General features: G+C 33.9%; 1 protein-coding gene across 11 annotated transcripts in view; it reads left to right on the top strand.

The window, feature by feature from the left end:
- LOC105468894 (glutamate metabotropic receptor 5) overlaps nucleotides 1-25749 on the top strand; it is a 580105-nt gene that overhangs the window by 410613 nt on the left and 143743 nt on the right. For all 11 annotated transcript variants that reach the window (XM_024788821.2, XM_011719375.2, XM_011719379.3 and 8 more), the window contains one exon: nucleotides 20388-20623. In XM_024788821.2, the coding sequence (XP_024644589.1) occupies nucleotides 20388-20623 (236 nt within the window). The remainder of the gene's footprint in view (nucleotides 1-20387; nucleotides 20624-25749) is intronic.

Below are 25749 nucleotides of genomic sequence, written 5' to 3'. Positions count from 1 at the left end.
TTCCCCAAGAAACATATTTGTCTTTAGTAAATGGTACTAATCACTCAAATCAGAGAATTCGGTGTCGTTCTAGATTTGTTTTCCTTCCTCATACTCTATAGAATATTATTCACAAAACCCTGCCTCTTTGGCCTCATAAATACAGTATTTCTTACTTCAGTTCCTAATTTTCCATCCTATAATCACTTCCTTGTTTCAAATCATCACTTCTCACCTGACTTATGGCAATGGACTCCTAATAAGCACTTGAAAATGGAAAAGGTTTAAATTCATTTGCAAAGAAGAGTCATCTGTAAAATAGTATAAATTAGACTGTGTCATATTCATATTTTAAATTTCTGTGAAAATTAAGTGGCTGGAATTTTCCCTACATAAAAACAAATGTGGATACATGCCTCTTTGCTTTTGTTCATGATATTTGCAGTGCTGCAAATGCCATCTCCATTTTTATATCTGACAATTTTGAAAAAACTTCAAGACTCGATACAGTAACTTCTCTGTCTTGATTACCACTGTATCCTCAGCATATAATAAACTGCTTCATATATAACAGGCACTTAATACATATTTGCTGATTGATTTATTCTGTCTCAATCATGTCCATTTTACTTTTTAGTACCTTTCAGTTTTTCCAGTTATCAGCAATGTCTTTTTATTATTGCTGTAATTATGTATTATATAAATATGGCCTAGAATTTTATATTTTACTTCAAACATTTGTTTCCTGGACCATAGTGTTTGCTCCGATCAGATTTGAGTAAAAATATTTCTGCTGTATTCAACAAGAGAGTTTTCTCAAAATTATCCTTACTTTTGTACATTTCACCAATTGTCAACTCTTTGACACTTTAGATTTGAGACCAGATATCAACTTATAAAAAATAAAATAACTTTTCCTCAAGACATGGGCCCAATTTTTCATGTCTCATTTTGTATAGGTCTTTGTTATACATATTATTCAACTGTATTTAAATTATACTTTTCTGTAGTCTTTCCTTCTTCAAGTCTTTCTTTCTTCCAGTCGTCCACCAGAGTATAAGCTTGATTTAGGACAGATATAATATGTTTGTCATCAAATTTGACTTAGGCTTGGAACATAGTAGATGCTTAATAAATGTTGATGTACTTGGACTGTACTAATTTGGTCCACTATTTTCAGATTCCAAAAGGATTTTCTAAGAATTATAAATTTCAATATTTAAGTCTAAATATGGGTAATGCAACTTCATGTTAGCTATAATCAGTTTTATTATGATATCACTGGATTTTTTAAAAAGTGGTGGCCAAGGACTCCAAGATATTCTTAAAAATGCCTGAGCATTTTAAGACTCCTAAGAATGAAATGAATTAATGATGAATCTCCTTTATGCAGAATTTGCTGCTGAAATTTTACAAGTCGGCATTATAAATTTCTTGACCAATCAGAAGTTTTAAGTTTCTTGTTTAAATAAAAATATTTAACACATTATAATATACAATCAAAAGAGCACAGAAACCATGAATGTGTAGTACATTGAATTTGCATGAAGTTAACAAGCTCATTTAAACACCAACCAGATCCAGAAATAAAATTTTACCATTGCTCCACAGTGAGCAAGGTCCCAACATTCCAACTTGCTCATTCCAAGTCTAACACACTCTTCAAAAGGAACCAATGTTTTAACTTCCAATATTCTGGGTTATTGTATTCAAAATTTTATGTAAGTGGAATATGTATAATCTTCTTCTTTCCATATATTTTCTTTAACTTGGTATTATGTTTATTATATTATTCATTTTCCTTCATGTAACAGTAGTTTGTTCATTTTCATTGCTGTCTACTACTGTATTGTATAAATAAACTGCAATTCATGTCCTTTCCACTAGCAATGAACATTTTGGTTGTTATTAATATGAGACTATTTCAAATAGTGCTACTGTGAATGTAAGAGCTGAAGAAAGAGGAAAGAAACACTAAACGCAGCTGGCAGTTAAAGACAGGTTTACTTTAGACAAAACCTGAGAGGTGCTCCTAGCCAATTTCGGTCAGGAGCACTTTCTCTTACAGACTAAGAGTGTATATTGGTTTTAGGGTGAGCAGACTTACTGCAAGCTTGGAATGTTTATGTGTGTGGGGAAGTTTATGGCAGGGTTGGAATCTTTCTGGGAGGAGAAGAGGTTATCTTGGGACAGACATCTTTCTGGCCTGGAGGGGGGTTATCTAGGGTCTAGCATGTCTCTGCTTCGGGAGGATTTTGGAATGTTTCTTGTTAGAGACGTTATTTGTGGTTTATGGTCGTGCTGACCTTAGCCATTAAGTTGATGCTCTTTGGATTTAGATGGCTTTTTATTAAGGTGAACTTTAGAATGAGGAGCTTGTCCAAGATGGCAATGCTCCTGCTCTGCCAGTGAACGTTCTTCTGTATGCATTTTGGTGTGTATTTAATAGCATTTCTGTTAGGAATATATTTAGGGCCAGAATTACTGGGTTATATTGTATGCTTATATTCAGTTGTAGTAGATATGCCAAATAGTTTTCCAATGCAGTTGTACCAGCCTATACTCTTAAAATCAGTGATTGAGAATTGCAGTTGCTTTTCATTTTATACTGCACTATGTCTATCATTTTTAACTTTTTGCCATTTTGTTCTGTGAGTAGTGCTATTCATAGCTTGTATTCTCCTAATGATTAAAGTTAACCACTTTAAAAACATTTACTGGTCATTTCAAATCCTATTTTGTGAGGTGTGAAGTGTTCAAGCTTCCTGACCACTTACTTTTCTGTAGGATTTTCTATTTTTACATTATAGAAATTATTTATATACTTTAAATATGAGTCCTTTTCAGACTATCTTTTTGCCTATCTAACTATCATTTTGGTATCTGTCATCTGTATACACAACACACACACACTACAAGATCTCCTAATTTGTGGCCTACCTTTTTACTCAATTAGTGGTGTCTTTCGATGAAAATAAACTGTTAGTTATATTATGGATACCTTTAACAATTTTGACTTTAATAGTTCTTTCTATGCCCTTGTTGAGAAATCTTTCCTATCCTATGATGAAAATATCTCCTTTTGTTATTATCTAGAAGATTTATTATTTTATCATTCCTATTTAGGTCCACAATCTACCTTGAATTTTGATTTTTGTAAATGGTGTGGATTAAGTATCAAGACTCTTTTTTCATAAAGACATATGATTCACCTAGAATCCTTTTTATTAGAACATTTTTTCCTATTTCTTTGCAGTGTTGCCTTTGTTAGAAATTAAGTCTCTCTATGCATGTGGGACTCTGTTCTATTGGTCTACTTATCTATTTCTACAAATTATGTATAAGTTTCTAAAACCCTAATATCTAATAGTATGTTTTTTCAAATAAACTTTGTTCTTTATTAAGGTTATCATGGCTATTTTTGAACTTTTACATTTCCCTACAAATTTTAGAATCTACTTATAAATATTCTCTCCATCTAAACCCCACCAAGGAAAACTCACTGGAATATTGATTGAGATTACAATCCATCTATAATCAACTTTAAGAGAGTTAACTGTACATTATTCATTCATCCAATTTATGAATACTGTATAACTCTTTATCAAGTAAAATCTCCCATAATTTATCTTACATGCATGAATAGAACTTGCACATATTATTTAGGTTTCTTTCTTTGTATTAAGTGTTTTTTAAGTAGTATATTTAAATTTTTAATTTGTATTTGTTTTGAATATACAGAAATTAAATGTATTTATATATGCCAAACTAGTACTCATCAAATTTTCTAAATTCCTTTGTTATTTGTAATAGTGTATCTGTAGCATATCTACAGATTATTTCAGATCTTCTAGGTAAATAATTGCATTATTCTTGACTAATGACAGTTTACTCCTTTTTTATTTATTTTCTTTCCTTATTGAACTTGCTGGAACATTCAATAAAATATTAGGAAAAAGTAGTGAGTGAAGACATTTCTCACTTATGCTGGATATCAGGAAGAAACATTTCAGCGTTTTACTGTTGTGTTATCTTCACTGTAAAGACTGCACAGATTAAGGAAGTTATCTTTTTTAGTTAGGTTGCTAAGGAATTTTATCAGAATGATGTTGAATTTGTCACGTTTTCATTAATTTATTGACTGCATTATGTTGTTAATGTGGTAAATTAAGCTGACCAGCTTTAGAAAATTAAAATAAATTTATATGTATATACCACATTTTCTTTATCCATTCATCCACTAATAAACATTTAGGGTGTATCTACATCTTGATTGTTGTGAACAATGCTGCAATGAACATGAGGGTGTATATATCTCTTCAAAATCTTGATTTTCATTATTTTGGATGAATACCCAGAAATAGAATTATTGGATCATATGGCAATTCAATTTTTAATATTTTGAGGAAGCTACATATTGTTTTCCATAGTGGTTGCACCATTTTGCTATGGATAAACTGTGAGAACATTATGCTAAGAGAAATACCATAAAGTCTGCCAGTCACAGGAAAACAAATACTTCATGATTCAACTTATAAGATACGACTAAAATAATGAAATTGATAAAAGCATAAACTGAATTGTGGTTGCCAGGGGCTGGGAGGATGAGGGAAATGGGGAGCTGCTATTCAAGAAATATGAAGATTCAGTTCTACAAGATGAATAAGTTCTAATAATCTGCTGTGCAATACTGTGCTTATAGTTAACAATATTGTACTGTACAGTGAAAAATTTATTAAGACAGATCTCTTGTCACCTGTTTTTACCACAATAAGAACAATAATAATTTTTTATTCCTGGGGTATACCAAATTTGAATGAGTATTAGCATTTCTATACATTGCTGGACACAATTTCCTAATATGGTATGTGAGATTTTTCATTGATATTTATAAGAGTTTGGCCTACATTTTGTCTTTCTTTTGAAATAATTTTAATATTTAGATATTACTGTTTTTCTGGACTTATAAAATGAAGTTTTCCTCTTTGCTTTTTCCTGAAAAATATTGTTGAGTATTGGTGTTATTTCTCATCCAAAGGTGTAGAATAATTTGTTAGTGAAGTTGGTGGGCCAGACTCTGTATGTGTGTGTGTGTGTGTGTGTGTGTGTGTGTGTGTGTGTGTGTGTGTTTCTGGAGATGTTTTAAATAAACTTCCATTGATTTAAGAGATATACAATTATTCTGTTTTTATATTATGTTTGTTTCTGTTTCATAATTTAATACTTATGTAGGGATTTATCTATTTTATCTAAGTTTTCAAATTTATTTCCATAATATATTTCACAATATTCTTTTTGGCTGCCCATTTACAATTACTTTTTAGTATATAACTTGTGCATTTCTCATTTTTTTATTATTATTGCCAAGTATTCATAAATGTTCATCAGTTTTATTAGTCTTTCCAAAGAATCAATCTTGACTTTAACATTTCTTTCTTTTTCTTTTTCTTTTTTTTATTTTATTATTTTTTTAAATATACAGTCTCCCTCTGTCGCCCAGGCTGGAGTGCAGTAGCACAATCTCGGCTCACTGCAGCCTCTCTCTGCCTACCAGGTTCAAGTGATTTTCCTGCCTCAGCCTCCCGAGAAGCTGGGACTACAGGCGCCTGTCACCACATCCAGCTAATTTTGTGGGTTTTTTTTAGTGCAGATGGGGTTTCACCATATGGGCCAGGCTAGTCTTGAACTCCTGACCTTGTGATCTGCCTGCATCGGCCTCCCAAAGTGCTGGGATTACAGGTGTGAATCACCGTGCCTAGCTTTTTTTTTTCCTACTATACTTTTTTTAAGCAATTCTCCATAAATTTTTATTTTTCCATGACCTCTAGCTTTTGGGGGGTTTAATGTGCTTCTTTTTCTCACTTCCTGTATTTTACTTTCAATAACTTTGCCTTTAATTTTTAGCAGCTTTACTATGATAAGCCTGGGTGTGAATTACTTCATATTTATTTTGCTTAGAGTCATCATACTTATTAATGTGTGTTTCAGTGTATTTCATACTGGTTGCACTTTTGGTTTTGCAAATACTCCATCATTATCTCTTCAAATATGATTTCTACTCTATTCTCTTTTTCTCTTCTCCCCCTGGAAAACTAACTATCTGAATTAGATGTTTTCATCATATTTTATACTTTTCTATATTCAAAAATTGTGTTTTTCCATGTTTCAGTCTGGATATTTTCTATTCCTTTAAGATTTCTAAACTTCATTTTGGTTGTGTTTATTCTGCTGAAGCTGACACATCCATTGAGTTCTTAATTTAAATTTTTAAATGTTTAGATTCTTAAATTTCTCTTTATTTTAAATTACTGCTTTCAATGTAATACTCTGACTTTTCATCTATTCTCTTGAATATATTATTCATATTTGTATTTAAATTCACTCGATTGATTCTAATGATTGGGATGGGATTGATTTTATTGACTGTTTTTCCTGGTTTTCAATCATTTCATTCTTTTTCTTTAATGCTTTATATGCCTGTCCATTTACTACTGAAATGATAGACAAACATGTATAAAAATTATAGAGGTAATCTAAGGCTACATCTCGTTGTATGTACATCCAGAGAGAATTTGCTGTTGCTTGTTTATAGCAGTTAGAAGAGGGGAAGACCATTTTAAGCTAGCTTGATAGTGAGAGTATTTGAAGCAGTTTCCATTTTTGTTGGAGCCTGTCACTTTCTAGTTCGTCTTTACAACTAAAATATAGCCTCTAATGACCCCAAATAAAAACTCAAAGTGGTTTCAGTATGCAATGGTTTGTTTGCTCTCAATAAAACTCAGGCTGAAATTTGATCCCCACTGTGGTGGTGTTAGGTGGGGCCTAGTGGGAGATGTTTGGGTTATGTGGGCAGATCCCTCATCAATGGCTTGTTGCTCCTCTCTCATCCTGAGTGAGTTCTCACTCTTGAGAGACTGGATTGGTTCTCATGGGAATGGATTAGTTCCCGGAAGAGTGAGTGATTATAAAGTCAGAACACCTCTCAAGTTTCCCCTCTTTGCATGTGTCCACTTCCTTTTCCACCTTGTGATATAGCACAAAAGCCCTCACCAGAAGCCAGAGGCATGCCCTTGAACTTCTTAGCCTGCCAAATAAAAAGTAGAATAAACCTGTTTTCCTTATAAATTACCCAGTTGGGAACATTCTCTTATCAACAACAGGAAATGGACTAATGGACAAGTGCAATTCTTTTTTCTTCAGTTCAGTATGACTGCCTAAAACTCTTCTCATCTTTCCAATATCTTAGCCACTTCTGAGCTTTTCAGCAAATGCCTACAAATTAGCGAAGGGTTCAAGGGAGAAAATAGTATCTGCTTCAGATATCTGTGCTTCTCTTCCCTCCCAGATATTCACTGATAAGATTTTAAATGTCATATTAGCCCAGAACTCAAAAATGTTCAAAGCTCACCTAGCGCTTTTGTCCCTACTTCTTAGCTTCTTATCAATGAGTTCAACTTCAATGAATTGTCACATACTTCAAAGGGAAAGTCTTTCCTCAGTCCATTTTTTTTTTTTTTTTCTCTCCAGGATCATGGTCCCCTCAATACTGGCTGGCTAGACAGCTTTCTGACCACTTAAACAAATTAAAAAAAATTATTCAAATTATTCAGCTTTTCTAGTTGTCTTCAGAGGAGGGCTTGCCTAATTTATCACAGGCAAATGTGGAAGTAGCTATTGAATTTCTATTATGTGACTTAAAATTTAAGTCTACGTGGATTAATTATTGGGCATATGATACTTAAATTTTTCAGGAACTTAGGTTTTGACTTTTGTTTCGCTTCTTGTACAATGATTATTTCTATAACTTAATCTGAATCCCAGTATAATTTTTGATTATTTACTCTTCTTCTATAGCTATAAGTTTTATTTGGAAACCATATTAAATAAATGTGAGAAGTTCACAATAGACTTGGTTTCCCTGAGTGTCATGGGGATATTTTGTCAAGGAAAAACATGTTGCCTCCAAGTGAAATGTGAATGAAAATGAGTCCATTCTGTGTTTATGTACAGAAATCAAGGTCTCTTAAGCATCTTCTAATCGGTCTTTTCCATGTTATTAGAGAGACTCTTACTAACTATAACAGAGCACTGAACAATACAGAGATAGACATTTTATCAGAATATTAATTTAATGGTTTAAGGCAGTTCTCTATTTGACAATTCAAGTAGAAGGGAAAAAAAGAAAGAAATTCCAAGAGGGGTGTGTGTGTGTGTGTGTGTGTATGTGTGTGTGTGTGTGTGTGTGTGTGTGTGTGGAGAAATTAAATTAGCTCTTCTATCTACATTTTAATGTATATAACTTTGGACACAGATTTGTATTAAAGATCACATTTCATACATTGTTCTAGTTCAGTTTTAATGTCTAGATTTAGATAGAGTGGGTTTAAATCTTGTGTGACCCTGGGCAATTTGCTGCTTTTCAAGCTACAGTTTCCTCATGTGGAATGTGAATATGTAAAATTATGTACTTCAATTTCATACATATAGTCTTTCCTTAGCATCTGTGGGATTGATTCCAAGACCCTCTGTGGATTCTAAAATTTGTGGATGCTCAAGTCACTTTTATAATAGCTCAAATCATTATCATATAGTATTTGCATTTAGCCTACATACATACTCTTGTATACTTTAAATAATCCCTACATTACTTATAATACCTAATACAATGAAAATGCTATGTGAAGCTGGACACTGTGGCTCACACCTGTAATCCCAGCACTTTGGGAGGCCGAGGAAGGTGGATCACCTGAGGTCAGGAGTTCGAGACCAGCCTGGCCAACATGATGAAACCCTGTCACAAATAAAAATACAAAAATTAGCCGGGCGTGGTGGTGTGCGCCTGTAGTCCCAGCTTCAGAGGAGGCTGAGGCAGGAGAATTGCTTGAACCCGGGAGGCGGAAGTTGCAGTGAGCCGAGATCATGCCATTGCATTCCAGCCTGGGCAACAAAGCAAGATTCCATCTTAAAAAAAAAGAAATAAGAAAAGAAAATGCTATGTGAATAATTGTTGTACTCTATTGTTTAGGAATAATGACAAGAGAAAAAAAGTTTGTACATGTTTAGTACAGATACAACCATCCATTTTTTTTTTTTTATCTGGGTTGATTGATTCCACACATGTGGAACCCAGGGATATGGAGGGCCAACTGTATATATAATACTTAGCAGAATATAAATATGAGCATATATTGCTTAGGACAATGCTTGGCAGGAAAAAAAACACTATATACATTAGCATAGTTATCATTCAAGTAATTTTTTTCATTTGCCTGACTCTAAGGTTGAAGGGAATGATAATTTTTCTTCTCTTTATTCCTTATATGCAGCACTCTATAGAGAACTTAGCAAGTGCAACGTTACTTGTTAGATTTTGCTAAATGAATCAGTAATGTTAAATAATGCAGGAAGTTTGAGGAAAGTATGAGGAAAATACAGATTTGAAATTATGAAGTTCCTAGTGACCTGTTATGATATAAAAGGAAATAAAACAAACTGGGAGGTGAGATTTATATTCATTGATATCATCTTGAAGCCTGCCTTATTGCTTAGAATTTAATAGGTGTTCAATAAAAAATTACTGATTTAATATTGCATTTAGCACTGTGCAATCACCTTGATTATGCTCTCAAAGGCTGTTTGGCCTTCATAAAAGAGGCAATTAAGAAGAGAAGAAATATTTTTGAAAAGGTGAGTGTTGGCCGGGCATGGTGGCTCACACCTATAATCCCAGCACTTTGGGAGGCCGAGACAGGCGGATCACAAGGTCAGGAGATCGAGACCATGGTGAAACCCCGTCTCTACTAAAAATACAAAAAATTAGCTGGGCGTGGTGGCAGGCGCCTGTAGTACCAGCTACTCAGGAGGCTGAGGCAGGAGAATGGCATGAACTCAAGAGGTGGAGCTTGCAGTGACCCGAGATTGCACCACTGCACTCCAGCCTGGGTGACAGAGCAAGACTTGGTCTCAAAAAAGAAAAAAAAAAAAAAGTGAGTGTTATCCTAGCACAGTCTTGTAACAGAAAACTCTAAGCACTCTAAGCACTAGTCCCACTGATGAAAGTTTATAAGCTTAACAGAAGGAATTAGTCAAATTCAGTGGAAGACGGGTTTATACCATGAAAACTGGAAGATCATCCTAAGAAAGGAAACCATGAAAAAACAGAAAAGGTTATATAAAGCTGTGGATACAATAGCTCATTCAAAGTGTTTTCTCTGTTGAAATGGATCATTTTGCTTACTAAGTTGTTGCACATTTTATACAATAGCCTCAATTTTTGCATTTCTCCAACTGGCTATAATATGATGAGAGAAACAAAAGATTGGGTAACACACAACATAATCAATCTATTTATAAATATGTTTATCAGCTTATCCTCTTTAAAGGATGTGTATGATGAGGAAGCATCCCTGGAGCCACAAGTCATTAAACCAGAGGACATTAAGCCTGCCATCCTAGAACCAAAATCAAGACAGGATGGATATTCCAACTATTCTAATAGGTTTCTCTTACTATCTGTTATTTTGTATAATCCCCATGTCTTTGTAAGTCAGTCTATACTGACCACACCCAGAATTAGGTCAGACCACCTAAGATTTTATCTCTTCAAATATTAACAGGCATTGGCCTTCTGACTGAAGAAATGCAGAATAGAGGTGGGAAGTGAGTATTAACTTTATATTGTTGTGTAACAAATTATAACAAAATTAGCAGCTTAAACTGCCTGTATTATTTCATACTTTCTGGATGTCAGGGGACTGTGTTTGGCAACTGGGTTCTCTGCTCAGGGTCAAACAGGCTGTAGTCAGGGTATTGGTGAACTGCATTTCTTTTTGGAAGCTTTGTGGAAGAATCTGCTTCCAAATACATTCAAGTTTTTGGCTGAATTTGGTGGTCTGTGGGTGTATGCTTGAGTCTTATTCTGGTGCTGGTTGTTTGCTGGAGGCCATACTCATTTCTGAGAGGCCACCTGCATTCCTTTCCCTGTAGCTCCCTCCATCAGGAAAGCCAACAATGGAGATTCTCCTCCAGCTCTCTCATGTCAAGTCCCTCTCATTTGAATCTTTGTTATCAGAAATAACCAGTCCCTTTCAGGACTCACCTAGTTAGATCAGATTCATAGAGGGTAGTATCCCTATTTTAAAGTCAGCTTGTTTGGAACCTAAAATACATCTTTAAAATCCTTCCAGAGAAGCACTTATCCAGATGAGTGTTTGATTGAATAACTAAGACAGGTGTGTATATCCCAAAGATCAGAGATCTTGGGTGCCATTTTAGAATCTTACCTACACATTTTCAGATTACAATCTGATCCCTGTTTTCCAATACATGTCAGTCACTTAAATAAAATTCATCAAGACACAGTTCTCTGCTGTCATTACTGTATGTCATTACTTAGCAGATTTATGAAGTATGAAATGTGCTGGAATTTTGGAATTTGCAAGATCTGAGTTTATATCTCCTCTACATTTGCCGTGGGGTTTTGAGTAGGTTATTTAATACCTGAGATTTCCTTAGTTATAAAGTTATTTAATCCTTCAGTTCCCTCAGATGTAAAAACTAGCGCTAATAATTATCTCTAAGGTCTGCAGAACTTTAGAAAAAGCCATACAATGAAAATTACCTTATGGTATACAGTTGACAAATTTCAAGTTCCTGACTTTTTCCCTTCTTTTGAATGTTCTGATATCACTCCTCCAATCTACCTCTACTTACTTTTTATGAATCCTTTGAGATGAGAAATATTGAGATTTATACACCTCAGAAATAAGTTGATTTTCAGTTGATAACATTATGTTTTTCTCAACAATTCTAAATTTTGATTCTTTCTGGAATTAATTCATTAGTGTTGGCTGGGGTATATTCATAAGAACCTTAACTTAAAATTTCAAAGCCAGGCACAGTGGCAAAGGCCTGTAGTCCTAGCTATTCTCGAGGCTGAGGTGGGATGACTGCTTGAACCTAGGAGTTTGAATCCGTCCCGGGCAACACAGTGAGACTGTATCTAATAAATAAATAAAATAAAACAAAATAGAGTCTCAATATTTCTCCTTGATTTTCACTAGTGTATAGAGATTTGAGACTTCCTGCTCTTCCTGGGGTGCAGGGAGCAATATTATACGAAAACAGCCTAGTAGTCAGTAGACTCCCACTATTAGAATTTTTAAAAATCCCAAAATATCTGTTAAAATGCTATTGGTAAGAGATTTGGCAGGATGATGATTACATGTGGGTAGAACAGCAGTTTCCATAATAATTATGTGGGTTGCAAACAGATTTTGAAAAAAAATACTGAGATGCAGCCTAATGAATACACTCATTAACCTTAATAACATCAGGTAGATAATGGAGAGGACCATTCTGCAGGGGGGAATCAACTCAGCCTTTCAGAGTCATTTTATAAGGCACATTTGACAGTGTTGTTTTCTCAATTAACAAATGAGTAGGTGTAGTTATCTGAAAAGAAATCTGTGTTATTTGAAGTTTTCCTTTTAAAACCTAATTTTTAAACAAGTTATATTAAACATTTCTTGGGTATTTGGTATGTACTGAGCATTATAATAAGCATTAAGGATACACAGATGTGCAAAGTATAAAATTTATAGTCTACTTTGGGGGAGCAAAAATAAATGTAGCTATCTTTAATACAATGACAATTGCAAAACTAAAAGCATCATGTTACCTCTATGAGAGCAGAAATCTTGCCTTCTTTGTTCACCACTATATCCACACATTTAGAATATTAGTTACACAATACTTGTTCAGTGAATAAAGCAATGACTGTCACTGTATTTTAGAAGCAGAGCAGAAGGAACCATTAAGCCCAGAGGAGCTTTTTGATAAGTTGCATTCCAGCTAAATCTGTCTGCTTGATGAATTACATTTTATCAAATCAGAAAACGTGAGGAGTTAAAAGAATGGCACTCTGTGCAGAAGGAATAGCATACTCAAAGGCTTAGGAGTGTGAAACTACAACATATCTAGGGAATAAGAATCAATGTTCTATGTCTCCGATGAACAGGATATGTGAGGTTTGTCTCAGCAGTACCAGTTTCATCATGATAAGCATAACTAATGATTTCAGTGGGCAAGAATAACTGTGTGGGCCTAGCATGCCCCACACATAGTTACATTTCCTGACACAAGTTTAATGACCACTAACTTCTAGGAATATTCATTCAGATTCCAACATTTTTAGACTGGTATTGCTCCTTTGGGTACAGAATGTACTTAGGTTGTTTGCCTATGGCAGGTAGCACCATGGGATGCCTTCCTAAAATCTCCATGGAGTTGTAGTGTTAATAAATAACCATGTTGCCATTTGAGAGTTCAACTAGTAAAATCTATACCTATTGTATATAATTAGTCTTCCATATAAATAAATCAAGAAATTATAAATGTAAGAATTCTGGAAATATCCAGAATACTAATTGAGGTGATCAGAGAATAATCTTAGGGAGGCAAGACAGAAATGTAATTTTCAGTAAATAATTCAGTGACTGGAAATCTAATGATTTCTACTGTTTATGGAAAGATTGCATAAAAAGGAAAGGGAATGTTTAATTTGAAGGATACATGAGAAAAACGCAATGGACTGGAAGCTGGCAATGCCCATTCAGGCAGGTCATGCCTAATGGACTGTTTACTCCTTGAGGGCATGGCCTGGAACCTACCAGTGTCTGGCACAGAGGAGGCATTCAAATGTTTAGTGAATTAATAAATTGAAATGAGTAAAACATTGAGACTGTTATTAAAGGATCATTTAATGCAATTTTTAGTGCTACGTGTATTTTTCTGTTTTCCGTAGCAATAACTTATAACATATATTGATAGGAAATGAAGAAAGAAAGAAAAAATTGTATTGTCTGCATTTTATGGATTTAAATTTCATTTACGGAGATAGATTTTTAAATTATTTAGCGTTGCTGCCCTAACATTCCATAATCCTTAGACTTTTTTCTTCATAATTGTCTAAGATTTATTTTTACATATTCCTGTTAGCATATAGAACTCAAGAGCTTTCACACTCTAGCAAAAATAGATTGTGATATTAAGCCTATTGGTTGTTAAATCCTACCATAAATATTTTATAACTATTGGTCTGCTTTATATTTCATAAATTTAATATAATGAATGATAGAAATAATTATAAAGTTAAAATACTTTTAGTATAAGCATATAATGGTATAAGGTATACATCTTTACAGATGTATAATTACCATTGTTTCTCATATTTTTGAGTGCCAACAGCTATTGCACTGCATGCAAAAACATACATACAATAAAAAAGAGTAGGTTAATATCATACTGGAACCACAGGTAAGAACATTGTTAACTTGCATTTTTAACATGCAAACCAGTTGCATATGGAGATAATATGTAGAAATCCAGGAGAAACAGAAATGTGAGAGATCATATAAAGATAAATCTGAACATCACAGATCCCAACTCATATTCATTTTCTTCCTTTTTCACACAAAACCTGTTCTCTTCACATACTGTCCAGCCTAGGACATGGAGCTACATGCAATGTTGTTATTCTCCTCCCACAAACCATTAAAATACTCCTTTACCTTCTATGCCCCACAAGTTCAGAGGTTCTACCTTAAGATTCCTTATAAATAGGGCTCTTCATTCTTACTGCCACTCCCTTAATTCAATTCTCCATTGGCTTCATTGACCATTGCAATATATTTTCTAACTTGATTCCCTAACCTTCATCTCCAACAGCTCTGATCTGTCATGTAAGCTTTTAGCAGAGTTCATATACTTCTCATCATGTCTTTGTATCATTTCCCACTTTAAAAGCCATCACTGGCTCCCCATTACCTGCATGACAAAGTTGGAAATCTTTAGGATGGCACAAAAGAAGATTCACAACTGATTCTCTTCAGCTCACCCTCTCATTACTTCTCTGACCTGTGCACCCTACATAGCTGCAATGCTCCGTATTCACTATTCCTTGATTAACAATTTTTTTTCAATATATAGAAAACAATATTTCAAAATGCTGGTATTGCTCTATTGTCCACACTTTTCAAATTTAGTTCAAATCTTATCTCCCTAAGAAGTGTTGGTCAATTATTTATTGATCTGCTCTCCCACTGCATTTAGCACATGCCCATAATAATCATTTATATGTGGTCACTTATTTATGTCTGTCCTTTCTCATCTCTCCACTAGACTTGTGAACTGCTGGAGCATAGTCTCTAAAACCTATTTAACGCATGTTTCTTCTCAGTTTCAATACAATTTCAACACATAGTTGAAATTGTCAGTTGCATTTTCTTCAAAATACTCACTGCTCCTCTCCATAGGAAAAACCGTTGATGCCTGTCCCATTCAGGTCAGGTTTAGCCATGTGATTTGTTCAGTCAGTGAAACGTGAGCAGAAATAACATGTGCCACTTTTAAGCAGAATCTTAAGAACCATTGTATGATTCCCCTATCATATCTGTTTTTCCTTCTACAACAGCAGTCCCCAACGTTTTTGGCACCAGGGACTGGTTTCATGGATGAAACTGTTCCATCTTATAAGGAGCGCACAACCTAGCTCACTCACGTGTACAGTTCGCTATAGGATTCACCATCCTATGATAATCTAATGCCTCTGCATTAGATCTAACAGGCGACAGAGCTCCGGAGGTAATGCTCACTCACCCAGGGCTCACCTCCTACTGTGCAGCCAGCTTCCTAACAGGCCACGGACAGGTACTGGTCTGAAACCTGGGGTTTGGGGACTCCTGCTCTACAAGATTTGTATGTCCCAGAAACACACTATTCTTTTAGACTTGAAATTCAAAATGAAGATGACATAGAACAGAGTTATAGGCCATCTGCAGCGAATATAAAGGCTGAAATAAACCTCTGTTCTATACCAGTGATATACTGGGACTATTGATTGTGACAAAATAATTTAGTCTAAGATGGGTAGATATCTAATAAATGTTGAAGAAAAGAAGGACAGTTATAGAGACCTAGGAAAAAAAAATAGCAGGGTAATTCAAGAGTCAATTTTGTTTTAAACAAGAACTGTCTGTTGAAAATGAAGAAAAATTAAGCTTTCATGAGTTTCTCATTATGAGAAATCATAGGAATTAGGGTTGAAAGGAGAAAGGGGAAGAGTAGATTGTAGAGAAAGAGAGTATATTTTTGGTAATGCAATCTTGGGAAAAAAGTGAAAGTAAATTCTTGCTAGGTTAGCATGCCCTTAAGATGTCTGCAGGGAATATTTAAAGGATCTAAGTATCTGCTAGTGAGGTGTTTTGAGAATCCAGTACATATGTACAAAGAATCCTCCTTTAGTTAAGCCAAGCTAAGTAAGTTAAGAATGCTTTTTCTATTTTAAATGTTCAAGTTATTCTGCTTCCATAGCCAAAGGCTACAAACCTGACTAAAAAAAAATCCAGATTAAGATTATATATAATTACAGCCAATTTTTATTATTCACAGTAATGTTCTATAAACATGCAGCAAACAGTAAATTAGTGAATAATGACCATTACTCCTAGAGGAAATACAAGCTTAGGTTGCTGTGAGTCTTTAGTCACAACATGTTCATCAACTAGTCAAAACATAACCTTGCTTTATGTGTGTTCTTATTTAAAGACACCTTATTTAATATATATTGTTGACTCACTAACATTGAACTTGCAGTAACAGCACTTTATTCATGCAGCTTTTTTAACATATGTATTGTCTATATACAGTTCTCCCTAGTCCCTTGATATTTGCAGAGCATTGGTTCCAGGACACTTCCTCCCCTTACCGCACTAATACCAAAATCTAAAGATGCTCAGGTCTCTTGTATCAGCTAGCTTAGTTTTTACTTGTAACCTGTACACATCCTCCATTATACTTTAAATCATCTCTAGATTAATTATTATCCCTAATATAACATACATATTATATAAATAGTCATTGTACTGTCTTGTTTTTTATTTGTATTTTTTTATTATTCCAAATATTTTCAATTAATTATTGATGAAATCCGTGAATATGGAACCCACAGTTATGAAGGGCTGACTGTATTTTCTATGTATATTACAGCCATCTTATGTTTAGAAACACTAGATAACACATCAGGCTTTATTCTTGGAGGCCAAGTTAAACAGTAAAGTCACCAATACATAATACAAACCTGCAAAAGATGGCACTAAATAGATACTGAAAAGGACATTTGTTTGTAGTATGAGAACTGAAACAAGAAAGCAGAGAGTCACCCTTTTCAACCTCAGATGGGGACGTGCACTTCAGTAGTCTCAAATGTGTGCCACTCTCTGCATGCCCATGGAAGGCTGCAAAAATGTCACCAATATTGATTCTGGTATTGCAAATAAACTTTAGCAAGCAGTTAAATTTGTAAATACAGAATCTGTAAATAATGATGACCAACTGTATATTCAAACAACTGGAAAGAAAAGAAAAAAATGGATTATGAGGAGTTGGACAAAATGCCCACCAGTGAGAAGAGGGAGAAATTGAATGGGTGGACAAATAATAAATCTAGTAAAGTGACTTAAATGTGGTAGATTTTTAGTAAATGTTAGTTTCCTTCCCTATCTTTATCCCTCTGTTTTCTCTTGCTTTGGTAAAATACATGTCACCCAAAGAATTAAAGCAGTACTAGAATATTGAAGGTCCACTCTATCAAAGTAATAGAAAGCTTTAGGTGGTAGAAAGGTTTTTTCTTTGCATTTCATTTTACTGCTCAATTTATTGCATCATACTTAGAGATGCCCTATCATCTTAATGCAAATCTTAAAGATATATTTATATAAAAATGTTAATATTTAATAAGCTAAAGTCAATACACCACCCTCTAATTTAGCCAGTGCTAAACTGTTTTTTGGGGGATCAACATAGCAGATATTATCCAAAAATTTTAAATAGCATGACCCTGTTTTGTCACATAGATATTGGAATTTTCTGTTTCTATACTATCTCCTTTATGATTTATATTTTGCTGTTAATTGGCAACATCTGAAACAAAAATTATTTTAAACTCACAACTCTAACTTGGAAGACTAATAATAAAACATCATAGTTTTCTAAATTATTAAACTTACAGAAAAGATAAATACCTCAAAAAAAAAAAAGAGAAAGTACATGATGAGAAATGAGTAAACTATCATTCTCATCCTGACAGTTTTCTTTTATGGAAATATCACCTGCAAAAAAGTTTATCAAGACAAACTTTTTACAATCCCTGTTAAATTCAATGAATGAACTGTGAAGGGTAAATTGGAGGCATTATAATCTTACATTTCTTATGTAATATTCATAATCATAGTGTTACATAAGAGCGAGCTAATGTTAACAAAAGGAGCAATTTAAATTCCCACTTCCTTGGAGAATGGGGCTCTGCTTGACAAACAGCTTCCTGTCCCATTTGCAACACGCCCATGCAGCTCCTTGAGTGCCAATGAGACCCACACTCTCATCTCAGTGATATAATAAACCCTCCAAAACAGAGGAGAAAATGAGGCAAACAAGCCCACTTCATTTCAACTTGTCAGCTTTAAATAAAATCTTCTGGAGCTGAAAATGGGAAACTTGAGGGAAGATAATGTGTGAAGTAACCAAATTCAACACTGGGACAAAACATACTACATTACTATTTCTTTTTCTTGATCTGCCACAAAAGTTTTTGAAATTTCACTATAGGTAATTTTTAATGAAATATCTTTTTGCCAAGGAGGACTTAGAGAAAAAAAAGTGTTCTTTTTGTTTGTTTTTTCCCTTCTCTCCACCCACTGATGCCCCAGCTAATATCTCAAGTCACCTCAAGCCCTTATGATATCTTAATGAGTAATATATGACCTTTGGAATAACTCACAATTATCAATATTTATATTAAAGTTGGTATAGCAGAGCATACTGGAAAAAGTACATGCTTTCTGTATAATTTAAATTAATTACTTACATAATACTTTCTTGGCACTGATTTTTTATGCAAAATATTGGACCACGCTTTCTGAATAGTAAAAAAAAAAATGTTAAGGGCAAAAATGCAATGAAAGGAAAGTAAAAATAAATTAACATTCTGTTAAATGGAAATATTTGAATATCACTGAGGTAAGCAGTGATTGGTAGTGTAAATCTCTTCCCACGTCCTCTCCCTAGTACCCTCTGCCCCTACCCCCAGCTCACCTCCTAACACTTTTTCCTGCTTTGCATTTAGGAGGCTCTAATCTGTTCTTCCCCTTAGATCTCTCTATATTCCTTCTCTTCTCTCCTTGAGATTACTCGTGATTTAGTCAAATTGTCCCTTTCCTCATACTTCTTTAATGAGCACTTGCACTTCTTCCAGGGAAAGATAGTACCACTGGATTCCAGCAGACATACAGCACAAACTGTGTATATCCGATCAGTGGCAGTGAAGAAGGACAAGTCAGTTTCCTTCTTCCTTAGATGCCCTAGGGTGTATCCAAATTTTATACAAACATCTTTTCATGCCTTTTGTTTTTATTTCCAATACTATATTTCATGTATTTTCCAAATCATTATAGAAGACTTTTTTCTTATTCTGTTATACTTTCCTCTAGCATTATAATACGACCCTCTGATTTCAAATCCTTTTATCTTAAAATTCCTAAATAACTTTGAGTGATCAGTGCATAGAATGATAGTTATGTTGAGGAGTATGATCCCTTCACCACTTTTGATGGCACACTGTTCAGAAGTTCTTTTGGGCACTCTAATATAAAATGTGATTTCAGATGTACATTTTTCATGTATTTTAGAAATTCCATAGGAAAGAGTGTATGGACTATGCACTACAAAGATTTCAGTTTGAGGCTTGGCAAATCAACATATAATAGAGTAACCATAATCAGCAAACGGTTTTTTAAACCTATTATTCACTTGTAAAATTCAAACAAAAATGTTGTCTCACAGGATGATTAATATTAGACATGTTGGATTATATTTTTGATTCTTATTTTATTATCATTATAATTACTATTATAAAGCCAAAGAAAATAATGTATTCAAAGTTAATTTGACCTGGCTATTAAATGTCAATTAAAAATGTGAATGATGATATTATGCAGCTTCCATGTGTATACTATATGTTGCAACCAGTAAAATTCTGCCAGAATCTTCAGGTTATTCTCTGCAGTTTAAGGTAAGTGAAGTTAGTTCCTTTTAGCACTCTTAGACTCAAAGTTTCCATGGTAGGTAAGTGAAGTTAGTTCCTTTTAGCACTCTTAGACCCAAAGTTTCCATGGTGTTATTGCACTTTTTATTCTAACAAGCTGCTATATCTATAATCACCTCGGTGTAATATTGGACCATCATGTGGCCTAAGGTATCCATTTAATGACTAATCTCGTCAAAAGGAAAGCAAATTGATTCATTTGCTTAGGAGGTATCTGTTCTAAGCTGAGGGGTTTTTTATTTCCCCACAGTGATGGCTGGGCTGACAGGTATGATGTGACAGATGGATATCAGCGAGAAGCTGTTGGTGGCATCACAATCAAGCTCCAGTCTCCCGATGTCAAGTGGTTTGATGATTATTATCTGAAGCTCCGGCCAGAAACAAACCATCGAAACCCTTGGTTTCAAGAATTTTGGCAGCATCGTTTTCAGTGCCGACTGGAAGGGTTTCCACAGGAGAACAGCAAATACAACAAGACTTGCGATAGTAAGCAGATTTATTGTTTCATTTAAAATGCATAAGGCTAAGGCTCCAATTTAAGTAAACCATGTCATGGGGATAGTGGCTGTAATTTGTTAGAGGGGAGGACTCTTACATAAGTAGAGTGGATATTACCACTTACGGTGACAAACGGGTTTTAGTCTCATTAGGAAAAACGTATCAGAGCAAGTATTTAGTGATATTTTATGTGATTAGATCATTTGTATTTGTATCATTCAAAAAATTGAATGTATTTCCATAAGGCATTGTGCTAAAAAGATCACATGAACTCCAGAATGGAACTATTTCTGACATCCTTGAATACAGTGACTAGATTCTGCTCATTTCTTTTATCCAGAGTAGTTAGCACAGTGGAAGCAGATAGTAACGGTTTCATATATGTACAAAGAATGAATAAATGAGTGTTGAAGGACAGATTGAGTTACTACTTCCATCAAAAACCATAAAATAGTACCATGGATTTGCTATATATAATTGTGATGTTTCAAGAAACATAACCTAAGTAGAGCCATTCATTCAAACATTCAACAAATACTTATAAGAGACTAAGAATGGACCAAATTTTGCTTTAGTTGTCAGGATATCAAGATGGAGAAAGCTAGTTCCTGCCCTCAAATGTTTACTGTCTTGGAAGGGAGATAGTAATGCCAACAAAAATTGCAATTGAACATTATAAATGATAAGATAACTAAGGGTTTAACGTAAGGGTGTGGGTTAATATTATTTGTAACATGTCCAAAAAGAATCTCGATTCTAATAACCAGGTAGAGCCAGCATATACTACATCTATCTATATCTATATCTATACCTATATCTATATCTATATCATCTATCTATCAAACATCTGTGCCTGCAAAGGTTAACGTTTGTAAAACTTGATAAAGGATTTTTTTTTGGAACTGACTTATCCTACATTGTGTAAGAAGAAACCTGTATGCATTTGCATAGGAGAAAAATGCAAATTGAACATGAAACATGTTCAGATTTTTGAATGATATAAATAGTAATAAATTATCTAAAATCTTACTAGAGTAAATACTTGCTCTGATATATTTTTGTTAGTTGGTGGTATACGTGTCTTTATCCATGGTGCTGGAACACCAGAATTCAGTGAGGGAGTGGGCTTGAAATCCTGGTCCATTACCCAATTCTAGTCCACAGAGAGGTTGTGACATACCAGTAACAAAGTGATAAAAACAGAAACAATGTAGTGAGTTATTCATAAAGCTTTCTCCCTCTGAGGTCATGTTCATCCTATGTTTCTGGTATCAGTTTGTTCTTTTGGGAAATCATGGAGATAGCCAATGGTGGCTTGTGATTGTTTTTAAATGTAATTGCTTCATAAAACAAGAACCCAGCAATCCCATATCAGTTCCTATTTGGGTAGAAGGGGAAGGGAGGAATGCTGGAGTGTGGGATAATACACTGGTCAATGAAATCCAGAAATCATTGCAACAGCGTGAGAATATGTTTGCTTCTCTCCCACTTCAGATCCTTCTTACTCTGCCCCAAATCCTCAAATGCTTACTCATTTCCTTTGTTTTCATTTTTTATGGCAAAATATGTGAGAAACAAAAGCATTGCCACTTATGGCTCATAATTTCAAATTTGTAGCTAATTTCATATTTCAACAGTTCTATCTAGTTTCTGAAGAAAGCAGATTTCTTTCCTCTCTTGAGGGAGCATATGTCCTTCTACGGTCTATTCTATGTTTGTGTACTTATTACTATGTGTAGCTTCATTGGAGGAGTTCTGTAAGGTAAGGAGTAGCTATGATCTAATCTTTAGTTCTTCTTTGGTAGGAATTAGTGACAACGCTAACCAGTATATTTAAGGGAATTTTTCCAGTTGACCTGCACCCTCTTTCTTTATTAATTTCTTCTTTTCCCACTGTTTTTTTTTTAATCTGAAATGCCTCCTCTTGAAAATAGTCATTTGTTTCTCTGACTCTTTATTTGCTTGAAGTTCTGCTTAAATATAGTCTTGAAAACTTTGATTTCCATGAAATATCATTTCTATGGAAACCATTCTGTAAAATCCTCCCTTGACCTTGCTGCTGTAGCTCTCTGTCTCTCATGTGAGCACCTTGGTGTGATCTCTCTGCTCAGAATCTGTTCTTTACTGCAGTCATAGAAAGCACCACTTAGTCCTCCCACTTGGAATCTCATCTGACAACAGATGTCATTTGGTACATAGGCATGGACACTTTATATGTACTACCTCTGTTATTCTTCTTAATGAGGGATGTATAACATTATCCTCATTTTAAAGATGACATGGCATGATTTAGAGAGACAAAATAAGTTCCTCCAGTCATATAACTATTAAGAATTGGAATTTAAAATTGAACTCAGATTTGTCTAGAGTTTAGCCAATAGACTAAGCAAATTAAATATAACAGATTGAAAATAACCATCAAATCTGCATTATATAATAGTCAATATATAGATCAAAGATACAAGGAAAAATAATTCTTAGTATTATATATGTCTTACTATGAAATGCAATAAAAGATACTCAAATATTCACTACCCGCTACTTTTGACCCTAGTTTCTTATGTAATCCAATGTCAATTGAACATTTCCTTCCTACCATGTATGAGAGTTTAAGTTGTTCCACACCCTTGTTAATATCTTTTTTCTTTTGTGTTTTTGACAATCTATGAGTATGTAGTTCTATCATATGGTGATTTCAATTGACTTTTTCTTGATGTATTTCAAAGTTAAGCTCCTTTTCATATGTTTTTGGAAAGTTGGTATCCTCTTTTGTGTCTGTTCAAGACTTTTGAACATTTATTTGAGTTTATTATCTTTTTAATATCTATTGTAAGAATTCCTCATATAGTATGGATATGAGTCCTTTGTCAGCTATATGTATTGTAAAATTGCCAAAACGGAAGTTTGGCTTTTTTATTACCTTACTATATCTCTCATTTACTACTTGTTTTCTTTTTGTCCAATTTATTATTTAGTTCTTTATTCCTCCATCTTTTCTGCTTTGTTTTGTATTAATCAATAATGTTTGTTATTCTCTTTCTCTTGACATTTTTCTTTCATCTCTTTGTATAAGTTATTTGTAGTTTTCAATAGAAATTACCAAATGAGTCCTTAGTTTAATACAGAATATTCTAAGTTGGTTCTTACCACATTCAAGAAGCTTGAAAATATTTAAATCTATATACCCCTTCAGAATTTTTTTTGCAATTGCCATATAGTTTACTTTTACATGTACTCTATATACCACAGGACTCTGTTATGACTATAGTCATAGATGATCAATAGTTTTATATTTATTGAGGCAATTGTTCTTCATCCCTTCTTGTACTTCCATGCTTCCATCTATAATTCTTTCAGCCCAAGGAAATTCCTTTGGTATTTCTTGTATATGCAGATTTACTGCCAGGAAGTTGTATTAGCATATATTTTTCTTAGAACATTTGTATTTCACCTTTTATTTTTAAAAACTATTTTCACTGAGTGTAGCATTTTATATTGGCAGGTTTTCTTTTGTTCGCTTGTTCTTATGTTTTTCTTTAAAAATGTCATTTCATTTTCTTCCAGATTTTGTGATTTCATAGAGAAGTTAGCCATCATTCTTAATGTGCTTCCCCTGGTGGCAATATAGCAAATAAAATTCAAGAATTTTTAAATTACATATATATATATGTAATATGTTATATATGTAATACATTATATATTATATAATATATGTAATATAATATATATTAATTATATAATTGTATATAATATATAATAAAATATATAAATAAAATATGTATTAAAATATATAACATATATAAAATATATATTATATTATTTTTATTATATTATATATATTTTATATTTTAATGACATGATGAACTTTGGTGTAATTTTCTTTGTATATTTACTTTCTTAGGGTTTCCAGAGCTCCTTAAGCCTATAGAATAAAGAATTGCATCAGATTAAAAATTTCCCCTTAAACATTCCCTCTGCTGTATTTCTCTCTCCACTCCTACTACCCAATTACACCTCTGTTAAGTCATTTGACCATGTCACACATATAACTTATTCTCTGTATAGTCTTTTCTTTTTTCTATGATTCAGAAAGAAAATTTGGCCTATATCTTGAGGAAAAGACCAACTAAAGTATGAGGAGTCTCCATTCCTCAAGTGAGCTTTTCTTGCAAATATTACAAAACAATGAGAGATTTAAATCTCCCTCTTGAAAATCTTCAGCCTCTCATGTAGCCCCCAGAATCAGCAAGTGAATCATGGGAGAAAATGTTTACCATGCTTTTAGGGCTCCTGGAATTTATAAAGTGTCATTTTAATAACCAAAAGCATTACTGGTTCTTCTTTTTTTAAGGAGTGTCTTATACTGGGTTGAATTACCACTTGCTACCCCTTCCTCAATTCATGTCTTTTGCCAGAACCTCAAAGTATGATCTTCTTTTAGAAATAGGCTCATTGCAAGTATAACTAATAAGGATGAAGTCATACTGTAGTAGGGTACGTCCCTAATTCAGTATGATAGATGTCTTTATAAAAAGAGGGGAAGAGACATAGAGACAGAGAGAAACACAAGGAGGACACCATGGGATGACACAGGCAGAGACTGGATTGATGCGGGAGTAAGCCAGGGAATATCAAAGATTGATGGTCATCACCAGAAGTTAGGAAGAATTCTACCCAGAGTCTCAGAGGGAGTATGTCATTGCTGATACCTGATTTCAGACTTCTAGCCTCTAGAACTGGGAGAAAATAAATTTCTACTGTGTTAAGCCACCCAATTTGTGGTTTATTGTAATGGCAACCTTAGAAAATTAACATTCCTTCATTTAAACCAAGAGAGATCCTCAAACTGAATTCTGCAGTCAGAACCTGCAAGTATCCTAGGCAACAAAGGAAGCTGATGATACCCTGCTTCTTTGCTGCTCTCCTCTTTGTGTTATTTCATTTTGTCTTTATTGCTTCTATATATCTTCAGTGCCTGTAAGATTTTTGACTTTTGCATTTCTTTCACCTTTTCAAGTATGCAATAAAGGAATTTTCATTTGTTTCCTTCTCCATCCTACTGAACACCAGTTCTTCCTCTACTCTTTATTCTTAGTTATTGCTACTCTTGAAAT

Source organism: Macaca nemestrina, chromosome 12 (assembly GCF_043159975.1).
Source record: "Macaca nemestrina isolate mMacNem1 chromosome 12, mMacNem.hap1, whole genome shotgun sequence".
Classification (NCBI taxonomy): Eukaryota; Metazoa; Chordata; class Mammalia; order Primates; family Cercopithecidae; genus Macaca; species Macaca nemestrina.
The sequence above is the reverse complement of the archived record's forward strand: the minus strand, read 5'-3'. Positions and strand labels throughout refer to the sequence as shown.